The sequence below is a fragment of the Aulonocara sp. 'chitande type north' Nkhata Bay genome, linkage group LG18 (assembly GCF_057382095.1).
Source record: "Aulonocara sp. 'chitande type north' Nkhata Bay isolate Kocher_YH1m ecotype deep benthic linkage group LG18, A_spYH_male_GT1.1, whole genome shotgun sequence".
NCBI classification, from domain to species: domain Eukaryota; kingdom Metazoa; phylum Chordata; class Actinopteri; order Cichliformes; family Cichlidae; genus Aulonocara; species Aulonocara sp. 'chitande type north' Nkhata Bay.
In genome coordinates, this window is record NC_141361.1 from 1,068,086 (window position 1) to 1,086,284 (window position 18,199).

General features: G+C 40.1%; 1 protein-coding gene across 3 annotated transcripts; it reads right to left on the reverse strand.

The window, feature by feature from the left end:
- Positions 1 to 70: 70 nt before the first annotated feature.
- Positions 71 to 15,519, reverse strand: LOC147307553 (uncharacterized). Of its 3 annotated transcripts, XM_086271802.1 has the most exons (3): positions 15,244 to 15,519; positions 2,472 to 2,702; positions 71 to 627 (listed from the first exon to the last, which is right to left on the reverse strand). In XM_086271802.1, the coding sequence occupies exons 1-3, from the start codon at positions 15,413 to 15,415 to the stop codon at positions 470 to 472; spliced, it is 561 nt and encodes a 186-aa protein (XP_086127928.1). In that variant the 5' UTR covers positions 15,416 to 15,519; the 3' UTR covers positions 71 to 469. The 3 variants fall into 3 exon arrangements, with proteins under 3 accessions (XP_086127928.1, XP_086127925.1, XP_086127927.1); XM_086271799.1 differs by having other exon boundaries at positions 485 to 2,702; XM_086271801.1 differs by lacking the exon at positions 15,244 to 15,519 and adding an exon at positions 2,882 to 7,931 and having other exon boundaries at positions 485 to 2,702.
- Positions 15,520 to 18,199: the final 2,680 nt, after the last annotated feature.

The following is an 18,199-nucleotide window of genomic DNA, read 5'->3' on the forward strand; positions in this document are numbered from 1 at the left end:
CTGTATATACACTATATTTCCACATTTTTATTATGGCTTTCATACATAGGTACATACATAAAGAGAGAGAGAGAGAGAGAGAGAGAGAGAGAGAGAGAGAGAGAGAGAGAGAGCAAGAAAAGGATTAGCAATTTACTGCTTAGAAGCCTCAAATAAAGACCTGATTTAGACAGAAAAAAATCTGTATTTACTGAAGGCAGACATTTAAGAAACCTTTTGGTCATATACAATGAGTACAGGAGAGTTTAACTACAGGTTTAGTGCTTTATTTAATGCGTGCAGAACAAGAAATGAAAATGTTACGCTTACACCTATCTATCTTTGAACCTGAGGTTCTCACAGCAAGTCTAGATTCTTAAACAACTTAAAATTAACAGTAAATTAATATAAATGCACTAAATGAGCTAAATAAACAAAACATATGAATACAAAAGACCACCCCAATTAAAACAAAACAAAGATCTTCTATTTATTCAAAAAGAAACCAGCAGCACGTTGTCGCAGTGGCTTGCACCGTCCCATCACAGTAAGAAGGTCCTGGTTGGCTCAGGCCTCCCTGTGTGGAGTCTGCATGTTCTCTCTGGGTACTCCAGCTTCCTCCCACAGTCCAAAGACATGAATGTTGTTCTAAACAGTGATTATATTTACCACAGGTGAGAGTGTAACTGGTTTACTCTCTGATAGACTGTCAACCACATCATCACCACAGTGGACAGCATCATGTTTAAGATTTAGATGGAAAAACATAGAAACAGCTCCTAGATTTCAGTTTTGCGATACAGAGCACCCCCCTTTAGAAAAAAAAAGAAGCATATACTATCAATGAAGATCAACACACCAGGCTTCCTTTATATAAACTGAATTAACAAAACTAAAATCTCAGTCAGAATAAACAGACATTATCAGATGTCGATAAAATGATTAAAAAATTATAGAAAACAAAGAAAATATACCAATAAAACACTTGCTGAAAATATGACAAGAGTGTGCACTCGGCTCTCACTAGAGCTCTGATACTTTAAACTGGACCCATTTAAATGTTAAAGCTTATAGTTCCAAAGCCCAAGAAAATATTTGCTTTACTTTGTTGCAAACTAAAGTAATTGTTTTGTTTTTTGTGATCCATCTTCTAATAGCTACAATTAAATTAGTGTAACAGATTTAGCAGCAGATTCAGCAGAGAATCAAGTACAACATTTCCACGTTTTCTGCATACTTGAATATATATATGAATATATGCACATTCCAGTTAAACCTCTCAACTTTACCTGCTCTTTAACAGCTTATGTGTTCAGTGTAAGTTACCATAATCTTTAAATCAGTATTTATATTCATACCTCTTTCAATTATTCATAGCTGAACAGGGTAATTAACACCAGATTTTAAAAAAGTAACTTTTGTGACACAAACCTCTGACTTTTAGCTCAAAGCAGCTCACTAAGCCAATAATCTTGTATCGATAGTGCACCGCTTAGCGTGAGTTTTCATGTGGCGCAACAAATGAGTTCTAGAGTTAAACCTTTTCCCACATGTTTTACATTCATACGGTTTCTCACCTGTGTGTGTTCTTGTGTGTTCTGTCAAAATAGAGTTACGGGTGAACGATTTCCCACAAGTTTTACAATGATATGGTTTAACACCTGTATGCATTCTCATGTGTTTCAATAAGGAACTACTATATGCAAATACTTTCCCACAAGTTTTACAATGATATGGTCTCTCACCAGTGTGCATCCTCGTGTGTTTCACTAAATCACTATTAGAAGCAAACATTTTCCCACATGTTTTACAATGATGTGGTTTCACACCTGTGTGAATTCCCATGTGTTTTAACAGAGAACTACTGTATCCGAACATTTTCCCACATGTTTTACAATGATATGGCTTTTCACCTGTATGAGCTCTTGTGTGCTTCAGTAAATCACCATTATAAGCAAACATTTTCCCACATGTTTTACATCCATATGGTTTCTCACCTGTGTGAGTCCGCATGTGTTTCAGTAAATTACTATTATATAGAAACATTTTCCCACATCTTTTACAATGATATGGTTTCTCACCTGTGTGCGTCTTCAGGTGTCTCAGTAAATCACTGTTATAAGCAAACTTTTTCCCACATGTTATACAAGAATAAGGCTTCTCACCTGTGTGAGCTCTTCTGTGCTTTGCTAAAGAGCCAGTACATACGAAACCTTTGCCACAAATAGTGCATGAATACGGTTTCTCGCCTGTGTGGATTCTATAATGTCTTGTCATTTCATAATTATATCGGAATACTTTTCCACAAACATCACATTTTAGATACTTTGTACTTTTATCAGAGTTACACCTACTCCCTGATGTTGTCGGGTCTTCTTTATTCTTGTGACTTTTGTTCGTAAATCGAATTGATTGTAAATCAAGTTTCTCGCTTCGTCCCTGATCTTGGTTCTCAGCTACAGCAGAGCTTAGAAACAGGAGCTGCTGCCCACCTGTTTCGGTTTGGTCACTTTTGTCGCAAGTAGCGGTCACCATAAAGGTATCCGTCTCCTCCTTCAGTATAAGCTGCTCTCCCTCCTGACTGCTGCAGAGTTCCTCCGGTTCCTCCTTAATCTGTGGAGATTCTGGTTTCCCGTGTTTCAGACTGGAGTTGTTATCCTGATTACAGAGCTGCTGCTCAGTCGGTACCACCTCCTTCTTAGGAACATGTTGCTGTAAGACATCTGGAGGGACAAAAGGAGACATCGCAAAGAAAGTGATATGATGTTATACCAGAAAAACAGAAGCAAATTTACTTTTAAATAAACTAAAGAACAGCAATAAGGGTAAACCATCATTAAACTACAAGCTGATGTCTTTAAAAAAAAAGCACTCCATGAAGCTAGTACATCTTTTTATTTACCTTAGAATAAAATGACAACAATTCCAGGTTTCTCTTTAGCACTGTAGCTAGCCTGTTAGGCTGTCCAGTCCATGCACTGTTGAGCCAATGTTGAGCCAGTTAGTGAGCAGAATGATTTCAAAAGTCAGCAGCGCAGGAGTCGCAGTAGAAGAGCAGAATATGGACACTGCTAACTACCAAAATACAAAACATTATTTGGTCAATCCTTGTTTTCTTTCTTTTAGAACATTTTACCATCTCATCCTCTCTCTAAGGGAAAGGCTAGCAACCCATTGGAGGAAGCTCATTTCCGCCGCTTGTATCCACAATCATTTTCTTTCAGTCACTACCCACAGCTCGTGACCATAGGTGAGGGTAGGGATATAGATTGATCAGTAAATTTAGAGCTTCGCGTTTACAGTCAGCTCTTTCTTCACCACAACAGAGCGGTACAGCGTCCACATTACTGTGGCCACAGCACCAATCCCATCTGTTGATCTCCTGCACCCTTTTCCCTTCAATCGTGAACAAGACCACGAGATAGTTAAACTCCTCCACTTGAGGCAAGAACTAATCTTCTACCCAGATTGGGCACTCTACCCTTTTCCAGCTGAGGACCATGGCCTCAGATTTGGAGGTGCTGATTCTCATTCCCACCGCTTCACACTCAGCTGTGAAGCGTTCCAAAGTGAGCTGAAGGCCATCACCCAATGAAGCCAACAGAACCACATCATCCGCAAAAAGCATAGATGAGGTTCTGAGCCCACCCAAGTGAAAGCCTTCTGCCACTTGGCTAAGCCTAGAAATCCTGTCCACCCCTGGGGTGGGGGAGCACCAGCAACAGTGTGACCACTCTTCAGATGGCCTTGTTAAACATGAGGTCACTGGCTAATAAGACTTTTGTCTTAAATGATTTTATTCGCTCATCCGGACTTGACTTGTTATTCTTGACTGATACTTGGCTTCGCCCTGGTGAAGCCAAGTTTCATTCTCAGAACTGCTTCCACCCAATTTCACTGTTCTGAGCTCACCCCGAACCATTGGCAGAGGTGGAGGGCTAGCTTCAGTTTTTAAAAACAAATTTCGATGTCGGCAGCTGTCATCTGTTCTGTACCCCAGCTTCGAGGTGCAGTTATTGGAACTGAACCGCATCCCTTCATTTCTTTGTGCTTTGGTGTATTGCCCCCCGAAATTTGTTAAGGATTTTATTTCTGAATTTGCTGACTTACTGGGGAGTGTTGTCTTACGCTATGATCGTATTTTAATTGTTGGGGATTTTAACATTCATGTTTGTTGCAAAGACGACTCACTAGTCAAAGACTTCCTTACTCTTATTAATTCGTTTAATCTCACCCAGTGGGTAAGTGATCCAACTCCCACAAAAGGTCACACACTCAACTTGGTACTGTCAAATGGTTTGGATATCTGCATCACAGACATCACGGATAAAGTTGTATGGGAAACGATTAAACATTATCCTTTTCTTTTCTCCGATTGGTGATCGCTTTAAATTGGGAGAACCTCAGGATTTCGGACCATTTTGTTTAATACTGTTATTAACAATGTTGATTTGTATAGTGATGGTTCTCTACGGCAAACACGCTAGATGAGCTCTCAGTCAATTGCTCATTTCACTGCTGCTTTTTTTGATTCCCCTCTTTTTGATGTTAATGGTATTGCGGATTTATCAGCGGAGGAACTTACCAACCTTTTTAATACTAGATGTGCCGACATTCTTAATTCGGTGGCACCTCTGAGGACATAAAGTGCCGAATTGTTACGCCAACCCTGGCTTAATGACACTACCCGCGCCCTTAGGTGTGAATGCCGGCACACTGAGCAAAAATGGAAAAAAGATAAACTCCATGTCTCGCTGGACATGCTGCCAAATCTACCTTCTTCTCTGGTATTATTAGGTCTAACTGCCATAATCCCCAAGCCCTTTTTAGTATTTTTAATTTCTTGATAAACCCTTGCCCCTTTACTTATAGGGATGCCTCCCCTGTACTTTGTAATAAATTTTTAAATATTTCACTGGCAAAATTTCAGTTCTGAGGGCATCTCTCTCATCTCCATCATTGTTAGTTTCTGACCCTGTTCCAGTCCCTGAATGCTTGACTGTCTTTCAACAGTTCCAGCCACTGTCTGATTCTGATTTAACAGCTATAATTGATCATCTCAAAATCTCGAATTCCCCCCATGATATCCTTCCCTCTCGTTTTCTTAAGGAAGCTTTGCCCACTGTTGGTCCCTGTATCCAACTGTTACTGAATATATCACTGTCATCAGGTTGTGTACCGTCAGTATTTAAGCACGCTGTCGTGCAACCCATTATAAAGAAAAAGAACACATGCTGCCGTTGGGATTACACTTCCTTTCACTGCTACGCCGACGACATACAATTTTATTTCCCTTTGACATCGGATGTCTCTACTTCCTTGCAACCCCTATTTGACTGTCTAAATGAGGCCAAAACTTGGTTATCATGTAGCTCGCTCACACTGAACGAGGATAAGACAGAAGTTATAGTTTTTGATAGTCACACCCCGCTGGAACAACTAACCGATGCCTTAGGGCTCCTTGCTAGCCATCTCTCACCCACTGTTAGAAACCTTGGTGTTTTCCTGGGCAGCTCTTTTAAACTCAAGAAACAGATCTCTCCTGTGGGAAAAAAAAAGTTTCTACCACCTGCGTCAGACATCTAAAGCTAAACTATACCTCACTTTGAAGGTCCTTGAAAAGCTCATTCACGCTTTTATCACTTCCAAATTAGACTACTGTAACTCTCTCTACTTGGGCCTTCTATTTTTCTCTATTCACCGGCTCCAGTTAGTTCAAAACGCAGCTGCGTGTCTCTTAACTGGTACTAGAAATTATGTCCACATCACACCAGTTTTAGCCAACCTACATGGGCTCCTTGTTGATTATTGTATCAATTTCAAAATTCTTTTGCTTACCTTTAAAATTTTAAATAATTTGGATCCCAGCTATCTATGTGAACTCGTTCATTTGTATATCCCTAATAAGGCACTTAGATCTTCCAATCAAATGCTCCTGATGCAACCAAGGTCTTGTCTGAAGTCCAGAGGTGATCGGGCCTTTGCTGTCGTAGCTCCCAGACTCTAGAATAACCTCCCTCCTTATATTCGTTCCTCCGAGTCCATCCAGTCTTTTAAATTGTGTCTTAAAACTTATTATTTTAGTGTCGCTTTTGATTTAAACTAGTATGTTATTTCGTGGCCAGTTTTTGTTTCAAACAATTGTCATATTGTTTCCTGCCCTCCTTTAAACTGTTTCTTTTTTTTAAATTCTGTCTTATGGTATTGCTCTGACCGACTGTGAAACACTTTGGTCAACTTTGTTGTATTTTTATGTGCTATAGAAATACATTTTGATTTTTTTGGGGGGGATATAATAACGAACAAAGGGCAGCCCTGCCGGAGCCCATCACCCACCAGGAACGAGTCCGACTTATTGCCAGCCAGTCACCCCATATTCCCGGAGCACCCCCACAGAAGACCCTGGGAATCTCTCTCCAAATCACCAAAACACACGTAGACTGGTTGGGCAAACTCCCATGCACCCTCAAGTATCATTGAGAAGGATCTATACAGTGTTCCACGACTAGGATGAAAACAGCATTGTTCCTCCTGTACTCAAGGTTTGACTAACGGATGGACTCTCCTTTCCAGCAACCTGGCATAGACCTTCCCATGGAGGCCGAGGAGTGCGATTTCCCTACAGTTGGAACACACCCTCCGGTCCCCCTTCTTAAAGATGTACAGTAGATCGTACAATAATAGATACAGAGAAAAACCCAACAATCATATGACCCCCTATGAGCAAGCACTTTGGCAACAGTGGGAAGGAAAAACTCCCTTTTAACAGGAAGAAACCTCCGGCAGAACCAGGCTCAGGGAGGGGCGGCCATCTGCTGTGATTGGTTGGGGTGAGAGAAGGAAGACAGGATAAAGACATGCTGTGGAAGAGAGACAGAGATTAATAACAGATATGATTCAATGCACAGAGGTCTGTTAACACATAGTGAGTGAGAAAGATGACTGGAAAGGAAAAACTCAATGCATCATGGGAATCCCCCGGCAGCCTAAGTCTATTGCAGCATAACTAAGGGCGGATTCAGGGTCACCTGGTCCAGCCCTAACTATATAATAATAATAATAATAATAATAATAATAATGGATACTTTATTGATCCCCATGGGGAAATTACTTGTTTTTCTCTGCATTTGACCCATTCACTCAGTGAAGCAGTGGGCAGCCCACTAAGCAGGCGCCCGGGGAGCAGTGTGTAGGGACGGTACCTTGCTCAGGGGTACCTCAGGGTAGCCGTTAAGTGGATTCGAACCGCCGACCTTCCGATCATGGGGCGACCACTTTACCTACTGAGCTATCCCTGCCCCATATGCTTTAGCAAAAAGGAAAGTTTGAAGCCTAATCTTAAAAGTAGAGATAGTGTCTGTCTCCTGAATCCAAACTGGAGGCTGGTTCCACAGAAGAGGGGCCTGAGAACTGAAGGCTCTCCCTCCCATTCTACTTTTAAATACTCTAGGCACAACAAGTAGGCCTGCAGTGTGAGAGCGAAGTGCTCTAATAGGGTGATATGGTACTACAAGGTCATTAAGATAAGATGGGGCCTGATTATTTAAGACCTTGTATGTGAGGAGCAGGATTTTGAATTCTGGATTTAACAGGAAGCCAATGAAGGGAAGCCAATACAGGAGAAATCTGCTCTCTCTTTCTAGTCCCTGTCAGGACTCTTGCTGCAGCATTTTGGATTAGCTGAAGGCTTTTCAGGGAGTTTTTTGGACTTCCTGATAATAATGAATTACAGTCGTCCAGCCTGGAAGTAATAAATGCATGAACTAGTTTTTCAGCGTCACTCTGAGACAGGATATTTCTAACTTTAGAGATGTTGCACAAATGGAAGAAAGCAGTCTTACATATTTGTTTAATATGTGCTTTGAAGGACATGTCCTGGTCAAAAATGACTCCAAGGTTCCTCACAGTGTTACTGGAGGCCAAGGTAATGCCATCCAGAGTAAGAATCTGGTTAGATACCATATTTCTAGGCTTTTCAGGGCCGAGTACAATAACCTCAGTTTGATCTGAATTAAGAAGCAGAAAGTTAGCGGCCATCCAGGTCTTTATGTCTTTAAGACATTCCTGCAGTTTAACTCATTGGTGTGTGTTATCTGGCTTCATGGACAGATAGAGCTGGGTGTCATCGGCATAGCAGTGTAAATGTATGCTATGTCTTCTAATGATGCTGCCTAAGGGAAGCATGTATAATGTAAACAGAATTGGTCCTAGCACTGAACCCTGTGGAACTCCATAATTAACCTCAGTGTGTGAAGAGGACTCTCCATTTACATGCACAAACTGGAGTCTATTAGATAGATATGATACAAACCACTGCAGTGCAGTACCTGTAATACCTACAGCATGTTCTAATCGCTCTAATAGGATATTATGGTCGACAGTATCGAACGCTGCACTAAGGTCTAGCAGGACAAGCACAGAGATGAGTCCACTGTCAGAGGCCATAAGAAGATAAGAAGTCTTTTCAGTGTTTGAAATGAACAATCATTGGCGATTGTGGCTCAAGAGTTGGGAGTTCGCCTTGTAATCGGAAGGTTGCCGGTTCGAGCCCCGGCTCGGACAGTCTCGGTCGTTGTGTCCTTGGGCGAGACACTTCACCCGTTGCCTACTGGTGGTGGTCAGAGGGCCCGGTGGCGCCAGTGTCCAGCAGCCTCGCCTCTATCAGTGCGCCCCAGGGTGGCTGTGGCTACAATGTAGCTTGCCATCACCAGTGTGTGAATGTGTGTGTGAATGGGTGGATGACTGGATATGTAAAGCGCTTTGGGGTCCATAGGGACTAGTAAAGCGCTATATAAATACAGGCCATTTACCATTTACAACAATCAACTTCATTTTCAAGAGGAAAAGAAAATGGATTACAGTGGTAGAATAAAAACACCAGAACAAATTACGGCTTTTAAAACAGACTTAGAAAATTATGACTGGCAAAATGTTTATGTGGAAGACACTAATGATGCTTACAATGCGTTTTTGGATATATTTTTGTCAATCTATGACAGCCATTGTCCAATTAAAAAGTTTTCTAAAAATTATAAAAAGAAAAAACCATGGTTTACACAAGGTCTGGAAAGAGCCAGTAAAAAGAAAAATAGGTTATACAGGATTTTTTTTGACACATAGAACAAAGGAAAATGAAGACAAATATAAGAAATATCGAAATAAATTAACATCTATTATGCGATATGAAAAGAAAAGATATTATGAACAGCTGCTTCAAAAACATAAAAGTAATATTAAGGCTACCTGGAGTGTATTAAATAGGATAATAAAAAATCAACATAATACATGTTCTCCAACACATATTGTAACAAGAGGTAACGTAGTGATTGAGAATACTGAGAGCATAGTTAATGAATTTAATGATTACTTTGTTAATGTAGGTCCCAACTTGGCAAAAGAGATTTCTGTACCAGGAGGAAATGATGAAGTAGATTCTACTTCTTGTAAATGTAACTCAATGTTTCTTGGTGGAGTCTGTGAGAGTGACATTGTAGAAGTGGTGAGTAAATTCAAGAGTAAAAAATCCACGGATTGTGATGAACTTGACATGTCACTAATTAAAGAAGTTCTTCATAGTGTCCTTCAGCCGTTAACATATATTTGTAACAAATCATTTCAAACTGGAATTTTTCCAGATAAAATGAAAATTGCCGAAGTGATCCCACTATATAAAACTGGTGATAAACAGATTGTGTCAAACTATAGACCGGTATCTTTACTGCCTCAGTTTTCAAAGATTCTTGAAAAACTATTTGCAAACAAACTAGATTCTTTTATTGATAAATATGATTTATTGAATGATCATCAGTATGGGTTCAGAAGAAATCGCTCAACATCTCTAGCTGTGATGGAATTTATTGAAAATATTGCAACGGCTGTGGATGAAAAACAGTTTGGAATAGGTGTGTTCATTGATTTACGTAAAGCCTTTGATACGATAGATCATTCTTTACTTTTACAGAAGTGTGAAAGGTATGGTTTAAGAGGTGTTGTACAATTTTGGTTAAATAGTTACTTGAATAATAGGTTCCAATATGTGAGTATTAATAACATGAAATCTAAACTTAGAAAAGTAACTTGTGGAGTTCCGCAAGGATCTGTTTTGGGACCTAAGTTATTTTTACTTTATATAAATGATATTTGTACAGCCAGTGATACTTTAAAATATGTGATGTTTGCTGATGATACAAACTTATTTTGCTCAGGAAAAGACATAAAGAAATTACTGAAAACAGTAGAAACAGAACTCATGAAGTTAAATAGATGGTTTGTATTTAATAAACTATCATTGAATGAAAGTAAAACAAAATTTATGTTATTTGGAGGTAGTAAAAGTAATATTAAAGTAGAATTGAATTTAAATAATGTTGAAATTGAAAGAGTATATGAGACAAAATTTTTAGGAGTAATTATTGATGATAAACTTTGTTGGAAGCCCCACATAGAACATGTGAAACGAAAATTATCCATGTCTATTTCTATTCTTTATAAAACAAGAGATTTTTTGAATAAGAACTGCCTTTATTTATTGTATACTTCCCTTTGTTTGCCTTATATGACCTACTGTGCAGAAATTTGGGGGAACACATACAAAACATATTTGGATTCAATATTTAAATTGCAAAAAAGAGCTATTAGAATAATAAATAAAGTTGGATATAGGGAGTCCAACCAGTTTTTTGTAGGATCATCTATGTTAAAATTCATGGACATTATATATTCTAAAACTTTAGAAATGATATATCGTGTCATGAAAAAGAATGTTCCAATTTGTATTTTAAGTATGTTTCAACTAAGAGATGGAAAATATGATTTGAGGGGGTCTTATAAGTTTGAAATGCCTAAAGTGAGAACCAATGTTAAGTATAGATGTGTGTCAGTTTTGGGAGTGAAATTATGGAATGGACTTAATGATGAACTGAAGATGTGTTTTTCTTTGTCATTCTTCAGGAAGATTTTAAAAACTTAGTATTATACAAGGTTATAGAAATTTGGTTTGTTAAATTTTTTTTGTGTTGATTTAATTTCTTGATTTATCATTGATTTCTTTTCAAACTGTTATACAACTTATTTATCAATGCTATTTATTTTCTTGGTTATGGATTTGATTATTTCTATGGGGGTAAGGGATAGGATAAGTATAAGCCATAAGGCTTCAGCCTATTCCTTTTTCGGTTTCTGTTTGAGTACTTTTATGTAAAATTATAATCTGTTGTTGTTGTTGACTGAAATAAATTTCAATTCAATTCAATTCAAGATCATTTGTAACCTTCACTAAAGCTGTTTCTGTGCTGTGATGAGCTCTGAAACCTGACTGAAACTCTTCAAATAAACCTCTGCAGATGATCTGTTAGCTGTTTGACAACTACTCTTTCAAGGATGTTTGATATGAAAGGAAGGTTGGAGATTGGCCTATAACTAGCTAAGACTGCTGGGTCTAGAGATGCTTTTTGAGTAAAGGTTTAACTACAGCCAGCTTGAAGGCCTGTGCTACATAGCTGATTATTAGAGATAGGTTGATCATATTTAAGATTGAAGCATTAAAGCCCCTGGGGTGGACCTCATCCACCCTAGGGGCTCTGCCACCAAGGAGTTATTTAACTGCCTCAGTGGTCTAAGGAGCATGGAAAAAAGTGTCAGGACTCCTTTAAGTTGCTTGAAGACGTTTCACCTCTCATCTGAGAAGCTTCTTCAGTTCTAGGGTCAAGTGGTGGGGAGTCCCAGATTTCAGCCCTGTGGGAGTGCCCCCCTCCTCCCTGAGAGGGACAGTGGACCCCCTAATGATCCTCTACCTAATCACATGAGCCAAGGTGTAAAAACGGATGTAGGTCTACCTTATCATGTGATGTCCTGAGGTCAGATGGCCCAGGATGTGAGTGGGAGTTTAGGCGTCTGGGAAGGGATCTCAAAACTGGATTATAGATGGCACAGTGTCGTAAATCACCTTCTCTGTTCAAAGATGGTCGTGCACAGTGGATATAAATGGCTTCTTTTACTCATTCAAACCATTAATCTTCTCTGTCCAATATGTGTACATTGGTATCCCTGAAAGAGTGACCTTTGTCCTTTAGATGCAGATTGACCGTTGAGTCTTGTCCCATGGAGTTGGGTCCTCCACGGAACACCTCCATGGGACAAGACTTGGCGGTAAATATGGTAAACCTCTCTACTTGTAAGCTTTGTACCACAGGTCTGCGCTAACTTAATCATTACTTTAAAAGCCACAGTAAGTCAGATAATCAGTGTTGGGAGTAACGGAATACATGTACTGGCATTGTGTATTTCAAATACAAAATTTGAGTGACTATATTCTGTTACAGTCACCATTTTTAAAAAGTTATTCAGAATACAGTTACTTTGTTGAAATAAATGGATTACACTGCAGTCTTTTCCTGTTTCATGTTAGGCTATGCCCTCTCTATTTTTGGTAATTCCACATCGGTGGAAACCCAAACAAAACCCGCATTAAGAGGCTCTAATGCCTGTGTCTCAATCTTGCAGCCCATGAAGTGAAGAAATATTTTTTAATAATTTAAAAAAATTTTTTTAATTATTATTCAAAAAATTATTTAATATGAAGGCAATAGTTGGAGTGTTACAGGCATAATCCTAAAGAATATAGCCTCATGGGCAGTGTAGTCTGTGCTGCAGGGAGAATGGACTGCCATACCAGTTATGTAAATGGTCTGATTCTTATATAGCGTTTTTGTACTCTCACGGAGTACTCAAAGCTCTCTATACAACATGCCTCATTCACCCAATCACACCCATTCTCACAAGCACTTTATCTATACATAGTGCTTACTAACGACATTCACACACATTCATACTCCAGGGTTAGTATCTTGACATGCAGACTGGAAGAGCCAGGGATCAAACCACCAACCTCCCGATCAGTAGGTGACCACCTCTACCTCCTGAGCTACAGCCACCATGTCTGTGAGCGTGAGGGAGGGAGAAAAGGGAGAGGGGAAAAGAGTTGACGAGTTGTCACCGAGCAGAAACGGGAGTTGGAAGCATGCAAATATAATAATAACCACTGCAGCCAAAAAGAGAGCCTGACAAGCCCAGTTGAAAGTAAGCTATTAGGACTTGACTGTACACTGTGTTCGTGTTTTCCTCCAAAACAATAAGTTTTGTTGGAGCAGCCTTTCAATGCCTCTCTCTGTCTCTCGCTAGCAAAGTCGACCCAGACAACATATTAAAGCTAGTTTTCGGCTATGAGCCCAACAAGGAACCCGACATATTAGCCAGGACTCCCTTCACTACGGTTTGGAGCTGCTGACCTTTTTTATATATGTGCAGAAAGGTTTTCTATAAGAGATCGCTGCTAAAAGTGCAGCCTTACCTAATGTCCACCCTACTGTTACTCATTGTATATTAAGATTTAAAAATGTAGTTGGTGTTGGTTTGGCGACTAACTAGGGCTGGGCGATATGACCCACGATCCATATCACGGTATAATTAGAAGCATGTGCGGTAACGATAAATATTGCGATATATTCTTTTTTCTGTATAACATATTTTCCATCCTAAAAATCATTTAATCCTCCCCCACACACACAGACAAAACATTAAGGATTGTACATTAACATAAAACTGTTGTGTACACACACACACACACACACACACACACACACACACACACACACACACACACACACACACACACACACACACACACGAAGAGAGAGAGTTGTATGCAAACAGCTACCAAACGGCCATCATAATTCCTCACACAATGAGAACAGGACAAATCAACAATTAACAATGACTGATTAATATTAAAATCTGTAACATAATGTATTGTTTGGAGTTTAGTCTGTTACTGTTAATATTTTTACCATTTCTTCTTGGAGCAACTGTAACCCACATAATTTCCTTAGGGATTAATAAAGTATTCTGATAGTTTCAGGATAACCTGCCATTATCCAATCACACATCTGCTTACCTGCATCTTTGCTCGTTTCTCCTCCTCTTCTTTTCTCTTTTTTCTAAACTGAGCACCTGATGGCTTTGAACTTTTCTTGTCCATCTTCCATTGGTTTTAATTTTGCACTCCAGTATGAACGCAAATCCCTCAACTCGAGGATCACCACAACATGATCTAACAGACCTACACCTTAGTTCACAGATTCACTTTGTCACAACCCAGGATTCAGATCATGAATCCATAATGAGCTTGGATTTACATCATTATGAATGAAATACGCTCTATTTGGAAGCAGCAGGCCCCTCCCCTTTCGGCAGGTTGTGTGGAGACTTTAAATCATCAAACTGTAAATTTTAAATTGTTATTGATCCTTTACCCCGAGTCCTAAAGTGTATATTTATTTTCTTATATATATTGTTTGTTTACTTGCACTGCTGTAGCTGGAGCCTCGTCGTCTCGTCTCTATATGCTGGACTGTCTGTAGAGGAGATGTCTGGTGTTTTCGTGTTTGTTGCTTTGTTTTTATTTTGTGAGTTGGTTATTAGACGCTGCTCCAGCCAGAGACTCCCCCGCCGCCCCGCCCTCTCTTCCCTGTGCCGCCAGCAGCGGGCGCACCTCGCAAACGGGGGGGGCGCCCTTACTCCCAGCAAATGGGCGATAGAAAACCGATCGGTGCCTGTGACATTCCCACTATGCGCTGGCTGACGTCGGGCAGCATGAGTACCAGCAATTTTTTTTTGTGCCAATACCCGTGATACCGCCCCGGGCAACCGCCCGTGTCGCCCGTATCTAAAACCGCTACTGTGCTCAGCCTTGTGTATATACAGATGTATTGCACAACTAATGTTGCCGTATTTGTTTATATTGTTGCTGATGAATAAAATTCACTTTAAAAAAAAAGCTTAACAGGAAACATGAAGCTGTTTAAAATGATTCCGCCTAAACAAACCCATTCATTGATGAATTCAGGTTGAATAAATGCTCAAATCCGGCCTGATTACAAAGCATTACATTAAATATTCTATAGAAAGGAAAAGCGGGACAGAGCGGGGAGGAAACGGACCAGGTCGGAATGCAACCACGACACGTCCGGGGGCTTTTCGGCACATGGGCCCCCCTCTGAACCAGACTCACAAATCTCCTGATCCTAACTTTGTTTCACTAAATAATCAGGAGAGAAATCCAGGCTGATTTCAGCGCCTGCTGTTTGAATGCAGCGCAGCGCAGTCCTGTCCTCTGTTTGCTCTTTGTTAGCTCACATCAAAAAGTCCTCACAATCAGAAACGTCCCGCAGAGCTGTGATCAGGATCCTCCCTCAGAGGGACACTCACCTGTCCTGTGCAGCTTGATTTGGGGTTTCCAGGTGATATCCAGCAGTCTGCGCTGACGGTCGATCTCTTCCTCGTACTGGACGATCGTTTTTTCAAACTCCAAGAATATTTGTTCAGCAGCAGCAGTTAGTCGCTCGTTGATGAACTCTCTCAGATACTGAACTGAAGGCATCGTTGCTGCCGCAGCTCACACACTCAGCTCACACAACAACACAACAGTCCCTGTGCTCAGGCACATACACGTGGAAAGCTAACGGTATTAGCGCCTTTCCTTTGTTTTCTTCCGCCTGGTGTCACGTGGTGAGCTTCCGGCAGAGCACACGTGTTGCCTTTAGTTCCTATGTGTACATTTTTAAACTCACCGTTGCAGTAAATGAACAGATTCTAAGCAGCAAGGCTACAGTGCGAAGAGAAAACAGATCCATCAAAAACAAATTATCCTTTTGCCATAAGCATTGTTGCATTGTGTGAAACTAAAACCGGTGAGCATTAGTTTGGTGATGAGAGAGCTCAGAGGAGAACAATCAGACAGGTTGGAGCTGACAGAAAGAACAGCTGTGAACATCAGTCTTATCCAGGGACTCTTCAACATGTGCATTGAAGGAGAGGTAGATCAAACTACCAACGGATAGATTTCACTTTATAGACTTCCTGCTGCAAGATCTCCAAGCAAAGCAGAGCAGCAGAAAGACGTGCTGAGTGTGAAGCTGTCAGCAGGGGGAATAACACAGGGCTGTGAATGAGTCCTGTCACTGTGATCAGGCTCCTCCTTCTAATCCACCAACTTAGTGTTGATGAAGACTAAACAGAGAGATCACAGCTTCTTTATACTTGCTGTAGCTCACAGTTACTCTACACTGCAGATATGACGCCTCTGTTCATCTCAGTGCTGCTGGCTGCTATGTGCCTCGGTATGAACACAACTCTGTTTCTTTGATATCAACATTGACGTGATTCTTTAACAGCACACTGATACTGTTTGTTGGTGTTTTACAGAATGCAGAGCACAACAAGACAACGTGCTGCAAGCAAAAGGAGAAGAGACTGCTGCTGCAGGAGGCACAGTGACACTTGGCTGTCAGTATAACACCAGCTCATCAAATCATTATCTCTACTGGTACAAACAGGATGGAAACAACAGCCCCAAATTCATCCTGAGTCGCTTTAAAGTTGGTGAGGGGGAAAACGAGGCTGGAGACAGATTTTCATCCACACTGGATTCCAGCATCAGATCAGTTCCTCTGAAGATCCAGAAGCTTCAGCTGTCTGACTCTGCTGTGTACTACTGTGCTCTGCAGCCCACAGTGACAGGAAACAGCAAAACTCTGTACAAAAACCTTTGGAGCAAAGACAACAGAATACTCCACAACATCCACTAGAGGGAGCCACACACTGTTAAACTTCTCTCCAGTCAGAATTACAGTCTTTACTTGTTTGATCACGTTGATGGAAAGCGTTAAGGCCTATTATTTTCTCTCTTCTTTCTACATTTTTCATTTCAGTGTCTGATCGATGCACTCCTCCACTTTTCATCAGGACCAAATTCTGTGGGTCCTTCCAATATTTGCCAGTGAAATATAGTACAGTGGTCCCTCGGAACATGGGGAACAGAGCCTTCAGTTGCTCTCTTCCTCAAGCCATAAGAAATAAAAACTCTCTTCCTGTGTTTAAGTCACAGCTCAAAACACATCTGTTCAAACTGGTTTATTCACTTTAGTGCTGATTTTATCTGCTGTCAAGTTCTGTTTTGCAATTTTAACTTATTTTATGTATTTTATGACTATTGCTCCCTTTATTAATTTTGTTCTTTTGTAAGGTGACCTTGGGTTTTTGAAAGGCGCCCACAAATAAAATGTACTATTATTATTATTATTTCTCCTCTACCGTGGTGATGGGATTTCCGGCTCTTTTTAGAGAGCCGGCTCTTTCAGCTCCCAACCGGCTCTTCAGGTTGTTTTGTTGCTTTAAATAATTTATTATTAACAACAATATAAAATTATGCACTAAAGGAATTACTAATGTAAAAAAAAGTGGTTTTATTTAGAGACAGAGCAGGTACAAACTCCAAAACACATTTCTAGCATTAACTGAACTTCCAAAACAGAGCTACCTAGATCACTTAAATTACACAATTGAAAGCATGAAAGCATGTGTGTATAGTTATATTCAAATAATTAAAGAAAAAATGTTCATTTACCTGTTACTACCACACACCAAATCCGGTCATTGGTACTTTCTGGCTTGTGTAGCCACTACGTAACAAAAGCTCAACACTGTGCCTAGCATCCTGGAGCACGTCTGTTGTGTTTTGTACGTGCTTTGGAGCTTGTATGTGCTTTGTCTCTAAAAAAAAAAAAAAAAACATGGCTCGCGTCATTCACGTCAAAGATCCGGCTCTAAGAGCTGTTTCGTTCGCAACCGACACATCACTACTCTACGAGACTGAAACTGTGAGAAGAACATTGGACTAGTTTCCCTTTGACTGTACAAATGTAGTTGTACTTTTTTAGTTGTTATTTAGCTCATGAGTATCTTACACAATGCCAGTCTTACATTCCTGTTGCATCTCATAGTATTAGACCCTTACCTGGCACTTCTATTTTAACTCTGTTATTTGTTGTTTATTGTATACCGCACATTTTTTACTCATTCTCATCCTGCTGCTGTAACACAGTTTTACCTGTGAGATCAAAAAAGTCAAACTTAAAATCACACATGCAAACGTGTGAGTGTGAATATTCTGTCTCTGTTAGACCTGTGATAGACGGCCAACCTGCTCCCTTACTCAGTGATCACCACAGTGGTTAGGTTGGCCGTCATGTTTGAGTTTTGGGTGGATAAAAAACAAAGAATGAAAACAAACAGCTGTTGTGCATTTTTGGTTTATAACATAATTGTAAAATTCTAACTTTAATTCAACAACACAGTAGATTTCCATGTGTATCAAAAAACTGAA